This window comes from Euleptes europaea, chromosome 6, assembly GCF_029931775.1.
Source record: "Euleptes europaea isolate rEulEur1 chromosome 6, rEulEur1.hap1, whole genome shotgun sequence".
In the NCBI taxonomy this organism is placed as follows: Eukaryota; Metazoa; Chordata; class Lepidosauria; order Squamata; family Sphaerodactylidae; genus Euleptes; species Euleptes europaea.
The window spans coordinates 98,790,392-98,813,576 of NC_079317.1; the positions used below are offsets into that span (position 1 = coordinate 98,790,392).

General features: G+C 43.5%; 1 protein-coding gene across 1 annotated transcript; it reads right to left on the reverse strand.

The window, feature by feature from the left end:
* Positions 1 to 3,901: 3,901 nt before the first annotated feature.
* PGGHG (protein-glucosylgalactosylhydroxylysine glucosidase) lies at positions 3,902 to 22,900 on the reverse strand. Its single transcript, XM_056851649.1, has 13 exons — positions 22,654 to 22,900; positions 21,453 to 21,663; positions 19,186 to 19,621; positions 16,335 to 16,454; positions 12,789 to 12,920; positions 11,160 to 11,271; positions 10,196 to 10,268; positions 9,302 to 9,438; positions 8,235 to 8,368; positions 8,034 to 8,129; positions 7,843 to 7,940; positions 5,949 to 6,163; positions 3,902 to 4,019 (listed from the first exon to the last, which is right to left on the reverse strand). The coding sequence occupies exons 1-13, from the start codon at positions 22,898 to 22,900 to the stop codon at positions 3,955 to 3,957; spliced, it is 2,076 nt and encodes a 691-aa protein (XP_056707627.1). The 3' UTR covers positions 3,902 to 3,954.
* Positions 22,901 to 23,185: the final 285 nt, after the last annotated feature.

A 23,185-nucleotide genomic window follows, 5' to 3' on the forward strand; every position in this document is an offset into this window, starting at 1 on the left:
TGGACTGTGGATACCTATGTTACTTTGTTGCCTTTTGGACTTGATATCGGGTGAAGTAACCTTGGCTATTAGAAATTTATAATACTGTTGGTGAATGTATTACTTTGGTTTTGGGTGAATGAACCAGGATTGTTTGAATACTAATCCGTGACACAATACAGTGATTGCAACACTATTGAATTCCTGATATTTAATTGTATCTTATTGCTTATAAGAAATTGAGCTGGTGCTGTTGTTTCATGTAACTGAGTTAGGTCAGCACACGTACTATTTTTCTTAGTTACCACCTGGAGGCTGGCAACCCTACCTGTGAGGTGCACTAGGCTGAGAGACTGTAATGGGCCCAAAACCAAGCCACAAGTTCCCATGGCAGAGGAAGCATGTGAGCCCAGTTCTACAAGGTCCTAATCTGCCGCAGTAACCGCTTCGCCATGCCCGCTCTTGAAGACGGAAACCTTCATATGCTGCAGTCCCAATCCGAACTGGGCTCATGCAGACCAAGAAACACCAAGAACTTCAGAACATACCTCTACCCAACCCAGGGACCTCTCAGGAGAAAATTTAATGCATAGTTATTGGTTCTTGTAGGTTATCCGGGCTGTGTAACCGTGGTCTTGGAATTTTCTTTCCTGACGTTTCGCCAGCAACTGTGGCAGGCATCTTCAGAGTAGTAACACTGAAGGACAGTGTCTCTCAGTGTCAAGTGTGTAGGAAGATATAGTCAGAAAGGGGTTGGGTTTGAGCTGAGTATTGTCCTGCAAAAGTAATGTGCTAATCATTGTCCTGTAAGTATCAAGATAATGTGCTAATGACGGTGTGGTATGTTAATATGGAACCATTGTATCCTGATGTGATCTGTTAATGTGTGAAGTCCAAAGCTAATCTCCATGGCTATTGTTGACTATAGTCTTTGTTAGTCTGGAGGTTTTTAGGACAGGAAGCCAAGCCTTATTCATTCTTAAACTCTCTTCTTTTCTGTTAAAGTTGTGCTGATGTTGATGAATTTCAATGGCTTCTCTGTGCAATCTGACAAAATAGTTGGTAGAATTGTCCAGTCTTTCGGTGTCTTGGAATAAGACCCTGTGTCCTGTTTGTGTCAGTCCATGTTCAGCCACTGCTGATTTCTCAGGTTGGCCAAGTCTGCAGTATCTTTCATGTTCTTTTATCCTTGTTTGTATGCTGCGTTTTGTGGTCCCGATGTAAACTTCTCCACAGCTGCAAGGTATACGATATACTCCTGCATAGTTATTAGTTACGAGTGTGAAAAGAAACCTAAATCCCTCAAAGGAGTAGGGGGTGGGGGTCACTTGCCATTTACCTATGTGACCCCAAGTGATTAAGGAGTGTGTGTTTTTAAATTAAAGACAGGGTTTGGTTTTGAGCCAGACTAATTACAAGGCAAGAGGACTCCTCTCTCTCCCTCTTTAAACATTCCCACATGCTGCCTGGGAGTAGGCAGGGCCCCCAGAGATAAATAAAGATAAATAAGACCTCGACAAGGGAGGGACTGGGGTTCACAAGCCTGGTCTGGGAACATGCTGCCATTTCAGTGAGCGAGAGAGACAAGGAAGCATTTAAAGCGCAGAAATGAGACACATTGGTTTTCGGGGTTGCCACCTCTGGGTTGGGAAATTTCTGGAGATTTGGGGATGGAGCCTGGGGAGTGTGGGGTTTGGGGAGGGGAGGGACCTCAGCGGGTTGTGATGCCTTAGAGTCCAAAGCAGCCATTTTCTCCAGAACTGATCTCTGAAGTCTGGTTAAAAAAATAGCATTTTTAGGATTCAGAACAGAAAAGTGTGGGTCAAGAGAGCCTTGAACCCCAGGTAAAACTCATGCATAAAAGACCTTAGTGACTGACTGGCTGAAAATTTTATGTCTTTTGTCCACAAGGATTCCCATTGATGGAAGGATATTTCTTCTTCAAAATTCTGCATCCATCTAATCACACATGGCCTAACTGGTTCTATTTCTGTATCAAATTGTAATCACAGTTTGTATATTCATCCTCATAAGTGATCCCTATTAGTAAAGCCATTAGTAATTTCACTGTAAACTGTTGTAAACTATATGAATATGCAGACAAAGTCTGATTCAGAAAATAGAAGTGAACCAGAATTTGTATATAAAACAACAGAATTTGTATATAAAACAGCAGATGTCTACTGAGTATTCTTTTCTGATTAAATTGTGGGGAAGATATACATTCTAAAGAGTGGCAGAAGTAATTTGCCATCTTGGTCTCTGAATTACAAGACATTTGTTTCCAGATCAGAGAATCAAGGCTGGAGTAAAGGTTGGACTGTGAGTACTCCGTGTCCCCTCAAGCACCAATTCGCCCCACTTTTGCAGAACAGTTGCTGCATTCCTTGTACCCAGAGTTATAGCTGTGATTTGAAAACTCTCATTTAAATAATGAGAACAGGAATAATTCTGGATTTTAAAAAAATCATTGATAAAGGGTGCCCTGTCCCAATCATTAAACTGAAAGTTATCCAACCACAACCCACTCAGCTCAGTCTAGCTACCATTCTCCCTGGCTCAGGGTAGATTTTTCAAGATCATCATTACCCTTATGCTTAAGTTATCATGAGACAGATCTCCCTTCAGAAAGCAAAATACTGACCATGGGCGGGTGCTTATAGGCAATAGCAAAGTTATGGAAATAATTTTAAACTTTATTCAATATAAGCATCTGAGCTTAAAATAACTATTCTTATTCATCTTAAATTTCTGACATGCACAATTTGTAGACATAAAAATACACAGACACTCTGGTTTAGTCATAGGGTACTAAAATTTTCTGTCTGTTAATAGAAAAATCACTGATTGTCCATTTGTTTCTTTGAAATCCCACCTGGAAATATGGTAGCCCCATCTAGCAAGGAGGGATGTATGCCTTCACTCTTCATTTACCTTAGTTGCTCAATACTGGTTTCAGGATCTCACAAGAACACACAATCACAGAAGGATGGTGATTGATCTCTAATCCTACATTTGAGGCTATATATATATTTATATATATATATATTTATATCCTCCCCATCCCCAGCAGTGCTGGGCTCGGGGCAGCTCACAACATATTACAACACATTAAAACATAAGCTTCTAGTTAAAAAGTTCAACATCTTAAAAAATTCTAATGACATCCTAAGAAGCACCAAAGGATTGAGGAGTTATCAACCTTTTGAGGTGTTTAAAGGGAAGTTGTAATAAAAGTATGTTTAGAGTTAAATATAATTACATGGATATGTTATTCTGTTGAGCCCCATGTTGGTTGTTTACAGTACCTGGAGGTTGGCAACCCTAATTGTGTTGGATATAAAATGTTAACTACCAGGAGATTTTACATATAACAGGGAGTTTTCATTTTGATGTTGGCAGGATAATTGATCATATTTCTGATGACAGCATCAAGGCAATTTGTTTCTACAGCTGAAACATATAAATAGATCAATTATGATAGCAGGAACTACAAATGCCAAACATGGCAAGGATTTTACCCAGAAAAATGAACAGGCATTAGCCAATAGGTGCTTGCAACTCCTACATAATCACAGCTTGAAAGGAGAATAATAACAGCTTTCAACTAACAAAATACTATAGTTTTCTTGTGCTTTATAAACTAACTTGCAGTAAACCAAACACCAGAACAAATCCTAAAACTCCTCCTGGGACTACTTTTTTTTCCTTAAAAGGAAACGTATTTTCTTCCTGTTGTCCCCAATCCAAGGTTCAAACACCTACTCACTGGTCAGGAAAGAAGCTACATGGCAGATGTGGTAAGAGTGGTCAGATTTCAAATCAACTCCTACTTGATCAGGTTGCTTATATATACAACGAATGCAGCAAAGACACAGGACTCCTTCATATTTAGCAGAAAGGTTGCTGTTCTGTGCCCATGCTTCTGTTGCTGGGTGTTTTTCACACTCGTAATGAAAGTAAAATATGTTGGGCTTATAATATTTCAACAGATGCTTTCTGGATCCAGCCACCAGCTGTAGGGAAGGTAACACTCTGTCCTGAAATAGAAAAAACACACACACAAGATGTAAACTCTTCCTTAGGTGACTCTGGGGGTTACCGCACTTGTATTCCCAGCGATGTATTAAAAGTTTGAAAATGTTATAAAAAATACTGTTCGCACTTTCTATGTATTCCCACTGATGTATTAAGAGTCTGAAAACGTTATAAAAAATACTGTTCGCACTTTGTTTGGCCCCTTTAGCTGTGAAGAAGTCTTCCAACCATTTATAAGCTGTGGTATCCAAAAACCCTTTTAAAGCGTTGTTTTTTACAACATTTCCAAACTCTTAATACATTGCTGGGAATACAAAGTGCGGTAACCCCCTCTCTCAGGTTGTTTTCTTTTTAGTCTTCTATGCTAAAATGCAAAAACAGTTCAAACAGCTTTCTTGGGTTGCCATTTCTGTAAGCTAATTCTACATTTAGCTTACCTCTAGAGTCAGTCAATGCAGTTTGGTGGTAGTAGCATCATATTAGGATCTAGAGACTGAGGTTTGAATTCCCACTTTGCCATGGAAGCTTGCAGGGTGTCCTTGGGCCAGGCCCATTACTCTGTCAAACCTTCCCCACAAATAGGGTTGCCAGGTCCCTTTTTGCCATTGGCGGGAGGTTTTTGGGGTGGAGCCTGAGGAAGGTGGGGTTTGGGAAGGGGAGGGACTTCAAATCCATAGAGTCCAACTGCCAAAGTGGCCATTTTCTCCAGGGGAACCGATCTCTATCAGCTGGAGATCAGTTGTAATAGCAGTTGTTGAATGGATAAAATGGAGGAGAGAATTATGTAAGGCACTTTGAGTCCCCACGGGGGTATAAATGAATTATACCCCATGGGGGTATAAATGAAGTAGATAAATAAATAACTTTTAGGAAAGTGGGTTCAACAGCCTGGGTGTGCATATAGGCTCCACGTCTAAAAGCAAGCCTAAGTAATTCTTTCAGTGCATCACAGTAGTAGCATTTTGGACTGGGAACCATTAGTAAATGGCAAAACTTCCAAATAGTGTTGTTTACAGGGTTTGGTGGGTTTTCTAGGATTCCAACTAAAAATCCAGACCACATGAGTCCTTGCCCCATGAAAAGGTGGGTGAGCCACTGGAGGAGTGTGCCTCATCGTACTCATTTACAGGATGCCTCAACTTTCCTCAGTTATCTTGATCAACCCAACATCTCATTTCCCTGCCATTGTCAAGAAGCACTGTGGAGGCACAGACAAATATTTCCCCTGACACCTCCTTTACCATGGAGAACAAATGAAACATTATATGAAAACAAATCACATGCCTTGCACAGAGGATTGCCGTTGCCAACCTCCAGGTAGTAGCTGGAGATCTCCTGCTATTACAACTGATCTCCAGATGATAGAGATCAGTTCCCCTGGAGAAAATGGCCACTTTGGCAACTGGACTCTATGGCATTGAAGCCCCACCACTCCCAAATCCCGCCCTCCTCAGGTTCTGCCCCCAAAACCTCCCGCCGGTGGCAAAGAGGGACCTAGCAACCCTACTTGCACAGCTCTTTGGGCCCCAAAATTTGCCCACTGAGACCAGCTCTTGCAACAGCCCTGCCCTCCAGCAGGATAAAGTTCCGACATTCCTTTTGTATAACTATTGCATTACTCCAGCTAGCTATTAATTTGTATAACGCCATGGAAGGAGATCTCTGTTAAAACTCACAGTGGGGAAAAGCGGCATCAAATTGCAGCTGACTCTTGGCAAACCGGTAGGGTTTTCATGGCAAGAGAGGGACAGAGGTTGTTTGCCATTGCCTGCCTCTGCGTAGCGACCCTGGATGTCTTTGGGGGTCTCCCATCCAAGTACTAACCAAGGCCAACCCTGCTTAGCTTTTGAGATCTGACAAGATCGGGCTAGTCTGGCCCATCCAGGTCAGGGTAACAGTCAATGTTAATATGGCAGATATTGATGGTGTACCTTCTTGTAAGGGGAAGTGCTGCTGTGTTGCTGCTAGCACAGCCTCTAGACAGGAGGACTGTGGCTCGGAGGAGGATCTAGTCACTTTGATGGTGACATTTTCTTTGGTGAAAGTGAAACTCAGTTTGCTTCCCAGGTAACACACTCCAGCGATCTCCAGCTTTTTTGTGTCATCAGGGCAAACAGGGTCAAAGTTGAGACAGTTTTTGGTGATCCTAGAAAATGTGAAAAAGACTCAATGGCCAGATTTATTCATTCTCTCCCAGATAAAAATGCATAACCTTTCTTAAGCTTCAATTGATAACAGAAAGAGTTGTTGGAACACAGGCACTCTCCTAGCACTAGCATGGATCCTGGTTTCAAGGTTTTCCTGTTCTTTGGACCAGATGTCTCCGAGAACAAGCTCACTCCTAAGGTGGATGCACGATGCACGCAAACACAGAAAGAAGGTGATAATTTCAGCAATTGATTTTCAAATCTAAAATTAACTAAGCCCAAGGGCCATAGCTGAATGGTAGAGAGCATGCTTTCCATGTATAAATGCCCATGATTTAATCTCTAGCAACTGATAAGGGCTGGAAGTGTCTGTGGCATGTGAACCTATAAATCTGCTTCCAAGCTACAGTGGGCAATGATGGTGTCTCAGTTACCATCACTCTACATGGCCCTTCACAGAGTAAAGGTAAAGGTACAGATCCCCTGTGCAAGCACGGGGTCATTCCTGACCCATGGGGTGATGTCACATCCCGACGTTTCCAAGGCAAACTTTGTTTGCGGGGTGGTTTGTCAGTGCCTTCCCCAGTCATCTTCTCTTTACGCCCAGCAAGCCGGGTCCTCATTTTACCGACCTCAGAAGGATGGAAGGCTGAGTCGACCTTGAGCCGGCTACCTGAAACCGACTTCCATCGGGATCGAACTCAGGTCGTGAGCAGAGCTTTGGACTGCAGTACTGCAGCTTAACACTCTGCGCCACGGGGCTCCTTCACAGAGTAGCAAGGGAAAAAAACTGCCTCCGTACAGCAAATACAGCAATGAACTCAATCAGCTGTCCGCCTTGCTGATTTAACTTTGCTATAATAGTTAACGTTTGCTTTTTAAGATTAGTAATAATAATATACATACATGTGTGAGTGTAAATGTGAGTATATATAAATATATTCATAACGATTGCAACACACATACACCCAGCCTTCCTACCTTGCCAAAAATGCAGGGCCTCACAAACATAGCTGAAAAAGCAAACAAAGGGGAGAGAAACCTGTCGAGGAAACCAAACTGAGAACCATCCTCTGGAGGACATTTCTCTGCCTCCTCATGTGTCACAGTGAACTCTTCTCTGTGCATGGCCTATTTTGGGTTCTTTTTGGCCCTTTCCGGTGTGCTTTTCTAAAGAAACAGCACTTGTTCTCACCCTACGCACGGTATCTTACATATTTTCTGTGGTGTCAGAAGACCTAGCCTGTATTGACACAGCTGCTTTTTTGCATCGGGGGTGGCGCTTGTTAGTGGGAATAAACTTTGTGGCTACAGCCGTAAAGCCACACACGTTAATTGGAAATAAATCAGAGACCACAATATTAGATGGAAAAAGAAGACACTCTTCTTATGGGGGAATAAAAGACACACAAGCTAAATCTTGTGGGAGGTGGGTGAAATAACCAAAAATTTTCTTCAGCAGGAAGCGCACACTATGGGGCTGGGGCAGGGAGAATAGGGAGGATATGCGTGTTTCTTAACTGCAATGGGTATTACAGAGAAACCTGAGCTAAGCTATATAGGTTGTACACAGATTAGCTCCCTGATGTACAGAAAACCTTTTTTACAAGATCGGCCATTTTGTTTATTCCCATGGACTTGAGAGTCATGAATAATGAACTATTAACTCTATTTGCACCTGAACCCAGTGTATCCAAAAAGGATGGCTTGGAGAAATCCACCCATCCCTGTCAGGAAGTTGACCGCTCCTGATCCATCAGAGTTCTCCACCCATATCTGAGGGAGTTACAAAAAAAAGAAGAAGCATTTTTAAGGATGCTGCTTGGTACCTAAAGTGAGAAGAGAGTGACAAGAAATGTTTCCACCTGCCTTGAATGGTTCGGTGATGTTGCTGAAACATTTGCTCAGCTGTTGCTGTGCTCTTTCAGGCTCCTTCAGCTCCAGCCAACCAACAGCAAACATGCTCTGGTGGGGAAAATGAAACAATCCTTTCACTTGCATCTCTTAGGAACAAGCCCATGTTAAGATCCAGCCTTTCCATGCCACGATTGTTTGGCTTTTACCATTTACCCAGGTCATGGCTGGCCCTGAAGGGTCAGTCACGGGTTCATACATATCCAGGTCATTCCTTCTCACTTCAGAATCCATGGGATAAAGGAGAGGGAATCCAAGCAAGACAACATCCGCTTGTTTCACCTGTTCACCTAAGAAAGAACAGAGAGGAAAGATGCATGAATGAATTAGTTACTGCTGATGAACACTACTGAAAATATGACTTTCAGATCCCAGGACCACAATGCAGTAGCTTCACGACAATAGAAAATTCGGCAGGCGAAGCTTCCTCCACTACGGCATCTGCAGGTTGGGAAAACCTTCACCAGTTGAACTTCTTGTTGTGCCGCTTTTAAAGGCCCTGACAGAAAGAAAGATGGTAACCCTGGACAACGGCTTTTTAGTTTGGTCAGACCAATTATGACGGAGAAATTGCCTTCAAGTACAAAAACATGATGGGTTGAAATTTGAAATACACACTACCTTTGTGGAGCTCATTGTGTAACCAAGGGCTGCTTTTCAAGACAAAGCAATGTGGTTTGCTCTCAAAACACCTACCGCGCACACAACACAACACAACACATCACAGGGCTCTGGAGAAGCAGCCTAGAAACATTTTAAATAAATATTTCTGATATCAAGTTGGGCTTAGAGGAGGTGTGCTGGCCTCTAAACCCAATCCTCCTTCAGGGCAGCAAGCTTGCCCCTGCATACTACTCTCCGTTATGAATAACTTAAAGCAAGATCAAGACAGTACATAAGCATAGCTCTAAGGTACTGACAGACTGGGGGTTTTGTGGGGAGATAGGTTTTTGTCAGCAAAACCAAAAACCTAACAGTGATGATTGCCCCTCTATGCTACAGTCCTGTCCTCTCCCTGGACCGGCTCTGGAACCCACTGCATCTACACGTGAGAAACCCACTTTACTAAGTGGTTACTGTTTATTATATCACAATCGTTTTATGAATGCTGACCTATGCTGAAGCTTTTTTAGCCAGCTAAGATCAATATTGTCCTTTGAATCATCAAAGCAGGCCAAACTCCAAAGAGTTAGATGAATCAACTTTGCGTCAGAGCCACTCACCTGGACAGTAACCATCATACTCTGGGTGGAACCTTCGGTTTTTATCAAATGGTACCTTGATTTTCTTCTGAACCTCCTTCCACTCTTCAGGGGTGGGAATGCACAACTGGGAGCCCAAATCAATGGCAAAATTCAAGCTGGAAAGAAGCAAGGAAAACAGGAAAAGAGTTGGGCTAGACAGAGTACGAACTAAGCATTGGGAGGATTGCAATGTTTTTAAGGTTTTAAAAAATAACAGAAAGAGGCAGAATCGAGTTTCTTTGAGGTACTCCTGCCACCTTGTTAGTTTTAATCCTATCATCTGAAACTGGACATTATATGAGACACAGACACCCACTTAATGTATGGGAAAGATGGCAATGTTGTATGTATGTCCTTGCTATTAAACAAGGGAAATGCATACCTGTCTGGGGTGAAAGGAGAGCACATTGCCCAAAGTGCTGTGAAAACTGGGAAGAAGAGGTATAACGCTGGCCAGGCTTCAGCCTCATTGTCCCTCATCTCAATTTTCTATCCTGGGCCAGCCTGCTGATCCCCTTTCTTGGCAGGGTTCTGATTGTGATACAACAGCACAACTCAAACCCCAGAACGGGTGCTGGAGACACCACTCAAGCACTGGGTGGGCCAGTAGCCCACCCCTCCCATAATGCTGCTTGGTGCAATCTTGTACCCCTCCTTTAAGGCATTTAATTTTCTTTTGCAGCTAGAACAGTCACTTAAGTCTCTGTTGCCCAAGAGCAAAAGTTTTTCTCAGAGTGTTTTGGACATCATAATCAGTTAACGGAGACCTCCGTATCCTAGAAAGTCCACCTGTCAGCACAGAGTGGAAAGATGAGAGAGAAAGCGAGATCAGAGGAGTCTGGAGAGAAAGCTCAGACTGTGCACATTTCTTACCTCCTCTGGGCAATGGCGTTGGTATAAACAGAGTTATCTACATCACGGTGATATTCATCTGGGGGCATCACACCTGGGAGATGGCAGACACTTCAAAACAGGGAAGTACAACCTGCTTTCCTCCTTTTTCATATTGCCGCAAGGAAAGAACACCTGCAGGTAGGGTTGCATGTCGACCCTGCATGTAAACTGAAATCCTAAATCCTGGCTAAATCAAGGTAGAGCCACATAAGGCTAGATTCTGAGACCTGTATATGTTATACATTTGCATATAGTTGTCTGTTCTCTCTAAGTCCGTCGGCGACAGCTGCTAAGTAAAAAGAAGAAGCAAGGAACTCTGCCGACCACAGACACTCGCTTCCAGTCAGCCCCACTTCTGAGATTCCACCAGTCACTGTCTACCCAGTTTCAACCCCATCTCCTCAGTGTGGAAATAGTCCAGAAAGAAAATGAAGGCAGGAATGCTGAGACTCACAGGGCGGCATCTGGCAGACAATCCTAACACACAAGCAAGAAAGGATGTTAGGAGGTCCATAAATGGCTCTGCTGAGGGTTTTTTTAAAAAAAAAAATTGGTAAACAATAGAGGGAGAGGGATCCTACGATCCCCCAGTATTTCATCTTTTGATGTCCAGTATTTAGGTGAGGCAAATGCCAAATATAGCCATGTAGCCCAGTAGGAGGAACAGCAGCTGAAACTGCAGACACACACACTGTATATCTATCTATCTATCTATCTATCTATCTATCTATCTATCTATCTATCTATCTATCTATCTATCTATCTATCTATCATTATCGATATATCATTATCGATATATCAATATATATCTATCTATATCTATCTATCTATATATATATATATACACACACATACATACACACACACACATCTGGAATAGGTGCAGTGTACCTGGGAGAGGTCTTGCTGGAGGAGCAGAGGGCTTCTTCTCTCACAAACTTACCATTAATATGGTAGCTCTGCTCTTCTGGGTTCCATTTCACTCGGCTGCACCAGTACTGAGCAACGGCATGCACCACATCCCAGCCTCCTCCTTCCTGGAACAGCTTCAGATCCTAGAACCAAACAGGTAAGTGGGGCTCAGTAGGTCAGCGAATATGGCTTCCTGTCCTAAGGCTTTTTTTGTATGTTTTTTTCATCAGTTCTGCCCCCATACTGCTTCGGTTTTCCCAATTTCCACATGCATTTTTGTGCCTTTAGTTTTCACTTTGGTTTTTTGTTTCTCCCAAAAAAATTTCCTTTTCTTTTGAGACCATTTTTACCCCTGATTTTGAGCTGATTTTGAGTCAACTTTTTCTCGTGCACAATGTTTCTGTCAGTTTTCTTTGCCTCACCCACTCCCACCCACCTTCAGCCCTCTTTGTTTTATGATGGGACTGTTGTCATCATCTAACCAGTCCCTCTCCTCCCCCCGATACCCTGAAGATGAGTGGTTTCATTTTTTATTTTTTTAAAAGGCACTAAAATATCAATATACTGCTGTAATGATAGGTCAAGCAGATTCTCTGAATCCCCAAATTCCATTTTTTAAAGTAAGTCTCTAGTCTCTTCTGTCATGGAGATATAAGGAAAAAATGCATCTCCACAAGGGAAGGGGATAGAGCCTTGCTTTCCCCTCCCTTTAAATTAAAGCTGGAAATTCAGAGCACCTGTTTGAACTATCACAGCAGTATATCTATATATGGATATTTTAGTGCCTTTAAAAATGTAGAAACGTTATCGATATATCAATATAAGCACGCACAAAACATTTAAAAAGGTGGGGTGTTTGACATAACTGTTGATGACAACACCCTCCCTTGAAAATCCTGGTTATTTAAGGCAGGGGTGGGGAACCTTTTTTTCTGCCAAGGGCCATTTGGATATTTATAACATCATTTGCGGGCCATACAAAATTATCAACTTAAAAATTAGCCGGCCAATACGTTTCTCCATGGCCCGGGTGGGAAAGGGTTAACACAGTTTCTTGGGCAGTCCTAGAAACTCCATAGCTAAAGACTCTTCTGCAAGGGGGGGAAAAGGTTCCTTTTCTCAACCAAACAAACTCACATCTGCCTTGAATAGAGGCTATTCCTGTCCGCGGGGGGGTGTGGATCACCAGTATTAGATCCTTCTGAGCTAGAGATCTGCCAGGACCCACGAAGGGCCAGACCAAATGATTTCGCGGGCCTTAAACGGCCCCCGGGCCTGACGTTCCCCACCCCTGATTTAAGGCATATGTGGAAGAAAATAAACTGACTCCACAACTGTGAAAAAGCAGAAGGAGGGCAGATGTGTGGACAAACTGTGCCCAAACCCATTCCAATGCTTGTGGATCGACTGCCAAGAAAATCAGGAATAAGTAGAGTGTGTGGGAAAGCCCCTAGAGTAGAATAATCTGGTTTTAGGGGAATCATGAAGAGCAACATCTAAGAGAAACATGTGTTCGTTAGAAGGATGACCAGGGCAGCGTGATTTCAACAGCCGATGCCATGCCTTGACATACAGCCAAGGCTGGAAAGATGACAGGCTGAAATCAGAAACACCCACCCTCTTTTGTACATGGTCTTAAGACATGCCCCAGTTATAGTACCTGTGTGATGTGGTGATACTGCTCAAATGCCAGCACAACATCCCCATTGATGTGGATTTCCTGGTCACCGTAAACTTTTTCAGGACAGACCTCCTGGCCTGTTGCTGCGCTCTCCCAAGGGAATTTTCCACCCTGCCACAACCAAAGTCCAAAGAAGACTGGTCAGGATGCTCTTGGTAGTAAAAGGAAGGCTGATTCAGAAAGCTTTCCCATTTTTATGTGTGTGTGTGTGTGTGTGTGTGTGTGTGTGTGTGTAAAGTGCCATCAAGTTGCAGCCAACTTATGGCGACCCCTTTTGAGGTTTTTATGGCAAGAGACTAACAGAGGTGGTTTGCCAGTGCCTTCCTCTGCATAGCAACCCTGGTATTCCTTGGTGGTCCCCCATCCAAATACTAACCAGGGCTGACCCTGCTTAGCTTCTGAGATCTGACGAGATCAGGCTAGCCTGGGCCATCCAGGTCAGGGCTTCCCATTTTTATAGGAAATTTCAAATCCAGATAATCCTATTCAGGAGTATGCAGCTTGTTCATCATGCACTATTGAAGACAATGCTGGACATGGACAATCTACTTTGCACAATCCATTTTTTCAAAACTCTCACAGATAGCAGATGTGCATGTGTGTGTGTTAAGTGCCATCAAGTTGCTTCCGACTCATGGCGAAGCTATGAATCAACGTCCTCCAAAATGTCCTGTCTTTGACAGCCTCACTCAGGTCTTGCAAATTGAGGGCTGTGTCTTCCTTTATAGAGTCCATCCATCTCTTGTTGGGTCTTCCTCTTTTCCTGCCGCCTTCAACTTTTCCTAGCATGACTGTCTTTTCTAGTGACTCTTGCCTTCTCATAATGTGACCAAAATACGACAGTCTCAGTTTAGTCATTTTTGCTTCCAGGGTCAGTTCAGGCTTGATTTGATCTAGAACCCACTGATTTGTTTTTTTGACAGGCCACATCCAGCAGGTGTGGCTGTGTACATTTGGGGTTTGTGTAAACCACCTCTTCAGAATGATGAGATGATATTAATAATCTAATAACAGGATTATTTTGGCCATGTGTTTTTTGGGGTGGTTTTTTTTGTTTTTTGCAAGGCTTTAGGATACAGTCTCATTATATTCTCAAGGAAACTTACCAATAGCCCATAAGGACATATGATTTTCCCCTTGGGGGCAAACAGAATCCCTGATTCCTTTCTGAGGTGGGGAAAATGGCATGGGGGTGGGGGGAGAGCTTAAGTACCCATTCCCTGCATCCTGCAGCCCTTATCCAAAATACCCCTTTCATACAGGGTATTTAACCCATTCTGGATTCTGAAAGCAAAATTATTTTTTCTGTTGTTTCACACAGCTGAATGCCAAACCGCTGTCTACCTGCTGTTAATTGAGCCTTAACCCATGTTTTTCAAAACCTTTTTTGATCCAAGTTTTGTTGTTGCTGCTGCCGTTCTTCTGAGTTGGCGGAAGCTCACTTGAAGAAGCCACTTCTTTTTTCCCCACCATTTTTCCTTTGGCCATTTTCGTGCTTTTGCTTTTTTTTTTAAGCATTCCATGTACTGCTATTTTGAGATACATGCTAAATCACTTTTCCTCTGCCTTCCAGCCGCCTTTACAATCTGTCAAAGGTCCAAACAGCACTCACAAAGTACTAGAAATTAAATATTAATTTATAAAGGTGCAAGTAAGTGCAAAAAGTGAGCATATATACAAAATGAAATACAATAAGATACACATACAACATTTCAATATCAATCCAGCGAGAAGATGTCAGGACGTGTGGCCCTTGCCCCAGACATCTTCCGTCCAGCTACTAATAAGCACAAAAAAGTCTATCACGGACAGTATATATTGACTTACCTGACTTACAGGACATCCATATTTTCTATTGAATTTTGTACTATGCTGGATTGATATTGAAATTTTGTATGTGTATCTTATTGTATTTCATTTTGTGTATATGCTCACTTTTTGCACTTACTTGCACCTTTATAAATTAATATTTAATTTCTAGTACTTTGTGAGTGCTGTTTGGACCTTTGACATTATCCGCACAGCACTGAGCCTTTACTTTTTCCAGGTTTACCTTTACAATCTGTGGCACTGAAGTAATTTCCCCCCACGCTTTCCCTTCAGAATACTAGAAAAGAGCAAGAGTCAAGTAGCACCTTAAAGACTAACAAAAATATTTTCTGGCAGGGTATGAGCTTTCATGAGCCACAGCTCACTTCTTCAGAAAGCTCATACCCTGCCAGAAAATATTTTTGTTAGTGTTTAAGGTGCTACTGGACTCTTGCCCTTTTCTACTACTGCAGACAGACTAACACGGCTACCCACTGTGAATTACCTTCTGAATACTGTTACGCGTTTCGACTCTTGAAAACTATACCCTGAAAATCTTGTTGGTCTCTATGGTGCTACTGAATCTACCTGTTGTCCTGCAGACCAATGAGCCCCGTGGCACAGAGGGGTAAGCTGCAGTACTGCAGTCCAAGCTCTGCTGACGACCTGAGTTGGATCCCGACAGAAGTCGGTTTCAGGCAGCCGGCTCAAGGTTGACGCAGCCTGCCATCCTTCCGAGGTCGGTGAAATGAGTACCCAGCTTGCTGGGGGTAAAAGGAAGATGACTGGGGAAGGCACTGGCAAACCACCCCGCAAACAAAGTCTGCCTAGAAAACGTCGGGATGTGACGTCACCCCATGGATCAGGAATGACCCGGTGCTTGCACAGGGGACCTTTATCTTTTTACTGCAGACCAACGTGTTTACTCTCCAAAGTGAATTACCTGGTTGTTTATATTAGGGCTACATACTCTTTCCCAGGCATCCCTAAATTGCCTTTCAGTCATTCCTTTGATCGTTTGGCATTGAACGGTTAATGTTTCTTGAACTGCTATGGTTCCCTTTAAATTGGACCATCCTCCCTGCTCGGCTGCATGGGTTGGTTTGTTTTTAACCATTTGCGACACTGAACAAGGACAAGAAGGTGACAGGACCATGGAGTAGAAACTTTCTACTTATAACAATGGTATACTTGACGTAGTGTGCAGCCGTAACAAAAGCAAGCAAGCAACAACAACAAAAAGGTGGGCTCTGAAGAAAAATGTGGCACCATCTGAAAAAGAGCCAGGATTTTAAAGGCATTTCGCAAACAGATTTCACTGCCGTCTGAAAAGAAACATGACCACCTCACTGGGGAAAAAACACATTCATGGAAGGTTTTGCATTGGATTTGCCACTCTTTAGACGCACTTTTCCCCCATCCATATTCTCAAAACTCAACAATAAGCCGCCATGCAGAGTTTTGAGAATTCAGATGGGGAAAATGTGCATCTATAGAGAGACAAATCCAATGCAAAACCTTCCATGAATAAGGTTTTGCATTGGATTTGCCACTCTTTAGATGCACTTTCCCCCCATCCATATTCTCAAAACTCAACAATAAGCCGCCATGCAGAGTTTTGAGGATTCAGATGGGGAAAATGTGCATCTATAGGGTGACAAATCCAATGCAAAACCTTCCATGAATAAATGGCCAGCGCTACCAAACTACTCCTACCTTGTATCCTTGCTCCCGTGCATTGTGCAGGGCTCCCCCTAGTGTTTGGATCCTGTATTTTAGGATAGCACAAGCTATGTCCGGGTAGAAAAGCAAGATGTTTGGGTACATCCAGATATCCTGCATTAAACAAACAAACAAACGAAAGCCCTCAAATACAACATAAAGTCCCCCAAAACAAATACAAATAGTGCTGAAAAGGTGGGAGGATAGCAAATAGTTGGTGCTGAAAACGTGGTTGGATAACAACATAGAAAACACTCCTAGTCCCATACATCATCTCCATCTTCTGTGGTCTATAACTTACGTCACATTTGTTCTCTCTCCAAGGCATGAATGCTGCAGAACATTTTCACAACTACAGGTCTGGCAGCTCTTAGCTATTGATAAGGGATAATGCATAGTGAAGTGTTTGTATAGTGAAGTTTAACTGTATTCAGAACTTATAATTTTGTTGTTGTACAAGTTGTTAAGACAAGTTAAAAGGTAAAATTAATATATGCTTGGAGAAAGAAACTTTGAAAGAAAGAAATATATTTAAAAGGAGAAGTTGTGGTAGTGTACTGAGATTATTTCCTTAGGGTTGCACAATTTCATATCAGTACACCTATTTGTATAGTTATTACAATGGCCACATGGTTGGATACTTTTGCTTATAATGACAATGATAAAAATCGTATATTGGAGGGTACTCAGCAGTGTTAAAGATTCTGATAAGGGATAATGCATAGTGAAGTGTTTGTATAGTGAAGTTTAACTGTATTCAGAACTTATAATTTTGTTGTTGTACAAGTTGTTAAGACAAGTTAAAAGGTAAAATTAATATATGCTTGGAGAAAGAAACTTTGAAAGAAAGAAATATATTTAAAAGGAGAAGTTGTGGTAGTGTACTGAGATTATTTCCTTAGGGTTGCACAGCTCTTAGCTATTAGCACAAAGGAGTGGCTACAATTTTCTTCAAGTTTACAGGTGGTTTCCGTTAGGATTAAAATTTAGCACTGATAGCCATCCTGTCATGGTGAGAGACTGGTAGAATGTTGCCCATAGAGCTCCCTCTAGAGAGTACTAGAAATGGGCAGAAACTGGGATGCCATTCGTCTATGACTTCCTCTCCATGAGGACTTTCTCACAGCTCCTATACTCCCCAGGATGCAGAAAGGAATGTGACCTTCCTCACCCTTCTTCCTCTCTCTGGCAACCTTCGCAGTGGCTGGATGAACACTTGCCAGGGATGCTCTGGGCTGATCCTGCATTAGGCAGGAGTTTGGACTAGATGGTCTGTATGGCCCTTTCCAACTCGATGATTCTACCCAGGAATGGGGCTCATCAGTCAGCTCACCTAGCTATCAGCAGTAGTAACAGCAAATATTGTAATTCCCCCTTGCTACCCAAATCAGTCCCTGTGCCTAGCCTGATATGTTGAAGGATCCCCTTATATGGGCATAGCTGGAGCATAAAAGCACTGGGGCAAGATTCGAATTTTTCAGTCTATTGTCTACATGACTCCCATATTAGACAAAAAAGATGGGAGACACAGCACTTAATCAGCAAGTTATTACCCTAAGAAGATAGTTTAGAAACTAAGAGATCAGAAGGAAAATCAAGGTAATAAGCAACATTATAAGTAAATTCACCCATCCTAATGTGTAGCTGTGTTACTTTAGAATAAAAACACCCAGTTAATGTTACATCATAGCAAATTGAATTCCTTCTGCTTGGCTAGTCCAGAGTAATCCAGCCCAGAGGATGGGTTGCCCAAAACTGGACCAAAAGGTGCAGCAGGGAAAATGGGATGGAGCTCTGGTAAGAAGGGAAGGATTCCCTGATGAGGTCGGGATGGGAAAGACGGGCAGCTGGCAGACTGATCCTGAACTGGGGAGGGAGAAGCTAAGAGAAGGAAGTCCAGAACAAAAAGACAAAATAGATTAAAATGGGGAAGGGAAGCAAAATGGGAAAGAATGAGACTTTGTTTCCCCACTCTTCCACATGAAGCCTGCTGGGTGACCTTGGTCTAGCCCAGTTCTCTTAGAGCTCTCTCAGCCTCCCCTACCTCACAAGGAAAGGAAGGAGATTGTAAGCCAGTTTGATTCTACTTTAAAAAGGTAAAGAAAATCGACCTATAAAAACCAACTCTTCTTCTTCTTTCAAAGAGGCTTCCACCTCATGTTCTCTCTTGCAGCTTCCAAAAAAGGTTTTGATAATTCCACTTTGTTCCCCTGACAAAACAGACTGTAGCCTGTGAAAGCCTATGTTAAAGAATGAAAGCTAAATGGGACAATGTAGACAGAGCTAGTGTGACAGAGAATAATGGCTGATGTTAAGTGTTATGCTTGATTGTTTGTATGGTACTCCCCCTTCAAGCCATTTTGGGTTGGGTTCCACTTCCTGTGGCAGCCATTTGGGGTGGCGCTCACCACCCCACCACCCCACCACCCCACGCTCACCACGCTCACCACCCATTAATTCCAAACTTGTCCACAGGCTCAAAAAGGTTGGTGTCCCCTGGAGTAGCCTAGTACTGGGCTAGGTAGACCAATGAATTGGCTCACCATAAGGCAGTTTCATATGTTCAACAGGGCTGCCATGGCCAATCACTACATTCAAACCTTGACAACCCACCACGTCTTTACTATATATGAGCCAAAAGCATACTACACAATACACACTAGACAATTAGTAGTCCTCCTCTGCGTGCTGTACATTATACACCTCAGAAAGCCAAGATTTGCCCAAACAGCAAAAGTCTAAGGCCAGTGTCTCCTTACACACTAGCACACAATGACAAATCAGACCTCCTTACTACTCTACAGAAGTGGGAAACGAGAGGTAGGGGGGAGAGACAAGCGCTCACCTGATCCCAGAAGACATGACCCCAGTAATCTTCATTCTCTGTGCCATTCGATAGGCCTCCAGGGCTGATTCCGGAAAACTGAAAGTCATACGAACCCGGGGGAGGACATGCACTGAGCAGATAATAGAGGCACCCATAAATGGCCTGACTCAATGAAAGAGGCCCATCAACCTTGACACAGCATCCTTCCCAGGTCTCTGCCCATGCCTGGGTGTGATACGCATACAAGGAACCAGAACCGATCAGTGACTTTCCTTCATAAAAGTACTTTTTCACGTCCTCTTCACTCTCTGCTAGGGCTGTGAGGAACTCCCAGCTCTTTTCGGTCTCATCCCCAGACAGGGTCACCGACTGTGGCACTGGGGTCCAGATCAGATGAACGGTAGGCTGGGGACCACCCTCTACTTCTGGGATCAAGGTCTTTCCATAGAGATAGCTAAAGGAGAAAGCACAAAATGGCAGAAGACCTTATGAGTCAGAGCATCACCAAAGGAATGGGAACGCCCTTTCTAGACTTGCATCACTGCTGCAGTCCTTCCATTAGCTCCCCCTCCCATTGGGCACAAAGTCCTTGGCCATTTCCACAGTGGTTATTTGCCCCGGGTTCAATCCTGCTGAGAAGCAGTGTTTTTTTGTGTCCTGCTTCCCTATAGCATTATAGCATATTTGTGCACCTCACAGGGTTTCCGCGGCTTTTCTCCAAGAGTTCTGAACCCGGTTCTGCTGCAGAGTTTTGGGAAACAGCGCAGCAAAGCATGTATGGCTGCCATGAGGGATGGAATTTTCTTGCCCACAGGGCAGCTATTTCCCTGCCCTACTCCCTACCAGGAGGCTTTTAAAAAACAATTGGCAATTGAATATCTTTATAGGGATATAATCTTATAACTTGTGTATCAGGTTCTCTGAATTCCCAATTGTCATTTAAAAACAAAAAGTAAGTCTCTGTCCCCTCCCATTGCTTAGATACAAGGGGAAAGGCATAGCTCCACAATGAAAGGATCTAGAGGCTTCAAAAATGAAAGCTAGGAATTTAGAGAACCTAAATGGCATTCAACTGTGGGCTCTTTTAAAAGAACTGAACAGGCCAGTGGCTGCGGGAGGGGGTACGGCTGCTGCTGGGGGACTGGGGCAGGGAAGCTGCAGGATAACCTGCCGCGTGGAAGCCCTGTAACCACTGTGCTGTGTTCCCAGCCTCAGTAGCAATGGGAAAACCACATAAACCTGTCCCTTGGATAGAAACCCCACTTGGCTTTACAGTTATCTGTGGCTTTGCTCTCCTCCGTCTTTTGCCTCTTATTTCTCCCTTACTTTCCTATCTGCAGTAGTAGAAAAGGGCAAGAGTCCAGTAGCACCTTAAAGACTAACAAAAATATTTTCTGGTAGGGTATGAGCTTTCGTGAGCCACACCTCACTTCTTCAGAAGTATCTGAAGAAGTGAGCTGTGGCTCACGAAAGCTCATACCCTACCAGAAAATATTTTTGTTAGTCTTTAAGGTGCTACTGGACTCTTGCCCTTTTCTACTACTGCAGACAGACTAACCCGGCTACCCACTGTGAATTTCCTATCTGTGACCTTCATTCCTCCAGCTCCAGCCCTCAATCTGCTGAAAGGTCTAATTGCTGCACCCTTAGTGACTCTGCTCTTCCCCTTTGCAGGAAGTTCCTACCAGAACACCAATGTGGTGCCGTGGCACCCTTTCAGTCCCTCCTCAAAAGCCACCTTTCGTAGGAAGCCTTTAGCTGAACCTCCATAGCCCACATCCCCAACTGAAACAACACTTGCTCACATTCATCCTTTCATAATCATTCCCTCCCCCTTTCCTCACCTCTTTATTGGCTCCCTCCTAACATAATGTAGATTGTGAGCTCCTTAGGACACGAACCAACTTATGCGGTGACATAACACTGATAGTGACATATTTTATGCCCGTTGGAATCAGAAGAACAACCAAAGCTGAAGGCATGAAAAGCAGTCAAAATCTCCCTGAAAGAAAAGTAGACCCTCTGCCCTGTCCAAGGCTTAGACAAACTCCCTCCATGGTTGTGTGTGACCCGTGGTGTCCTTTGGCATGGCAGCACCACGGCACAGAGTGTTTGAAACTTCTTCCAAGAACCTGCCACAATCCTCTGCCTGGGATTTCAGTTGTGACTATCACTCAGCCCAAGTTCTCACTGAAAACAGAAGGAAATGCCCAGTTGCTTCAGTCATGATCTTTAACGTCCAGGTGGAAAGAAGGACCCTTGGAGATTTAAGCAAAAATACTCACTGAGCTCCCTGGAAATCTGCCCCTCTATGCAAGTCCATGTCTGGACTCTTTGGTATGAACTGGGTTTGGAGGTTCACAGTGACAGGCTCAGTTTGAAGAGCTGACTTCTGGATGGTTATGCTGAAGGCCAGAAGGTGGACAAGGGAGCGATGGGCATAGATCCTGTGTGTGGCTGTATAACGAGAGGACTGGATCGTGTGGATATAGGTTCCTGTGGACAAGAGAGAATAAGAATTCAGCCTTGCAAAAGTTTTCCTCTAAATTGTGGTCACACAGATTTCACTCAAGGTCTGTTTTGAAGAAACTGCTTTTGCAAGGATGTGCTCAGAATATCATTTATTATGTGCTGCATAATTATATTAGGTACCTTACAGAACTAAAAAAACTATTATTTAGGTTTCTAATAAAGGAAGGTGGGAAATATTCACCAAACCTTGATTATTTTGTACTGAAATTTGAAATGCTTTCCCATCCGGGGAGGGGGAAAATCTTTATCACATTACTTTCCCTCTAAGGCAGGGGTGTCAAGCATAAGGCTCAGGGGCTGGATTCGGTCCCTTGAGGGATCTGGCCTGCAAGCCAGCCAAGGCAGCACCCCCCGATCTGGGCTGGCATGTCCGCTGCAGGCTCACCAGCCGAGACAGCTGTCTCTCTTTACCCCGAGCTGTCAATTATTAAAGGCTGTTAAATTAAAGAAAATACTGTACAAGTGTTATTGTTTTAAGCATGTTTGTATTTTAAGTAAAAAAAATCAAGTAAAAAATATTATTACTCATTGGCTTTGCCTGTGTCTTCTATAAAATTTGTATCTTCTGTACCTGGCATTATTTATGGTATACATGGCTCGACCCAACCAAGTGGCATTTATGTCATATCCGGCCCTCGTAACAAATGAGTTCAACACCCCTGCTCTAAGGTGAGAATGCTTGAATTTTCATTTTCCCCACACAACAATGGTAGGCGATTGGCCAAGGTCACACAGTGAACTCTAGTGGGGACTGGAACTGAAGATGCCCTCGGGCCTAGACCAAATCCAACACTATATCTAGCATACTTTTTTGTCTGTTTTAAAATAATGTTCCTTAAATACACCCCACACACACCCCTAATAGCTGTACTCCATGTCAACTTAATCAGGGGCACGGTCCTGCCGGCGCTGATGCTCTTACTACAATAAGCAGAAGGTTCTTGTGCCACGTACCCTTTCTTGTGTCCAGGGAGAAAGTCTCGCTCAGGCTGTCCTCGGCTGACACACTCATTCGGACATTGACAGGACTGGGGATATCCGCACGATGCGTGTCCCCAACTGCTCCGTTATATACCCCATTGGCATGGAGGATGTCCCTGTAGACACGGGTACCCAAATAGGCATTGGTCACTGTTGGCAGGAGCCGGGGGTCAGAGGGCAGGGTGCTGGAGGTGAACACGGCAGGATCCTCAGCTGCCATCCTTTTATACTGAGAACAGAACAGGAGGAAATAGCTGAAATTCAGGGTGGAAAACAATGTGATGCACAGGTAGGGTTGCCAGCTCTGGGTCAGGAAATACCTGGCTGTGGAGCCTGAGGAGGGTGGGGTTGAGGAGGGGAGGGACTTCAATGAGGTATAAAGCCATAGAGTCCACCTTCCAAAGGGGCCATTTTCTCCAGGTGAATAGATCTCTGACGCTTGGAGATCAGTTGTAATCCTAGGATTACAATCTCCAGACACCACCTGGAGGTTGGCAACCCTATG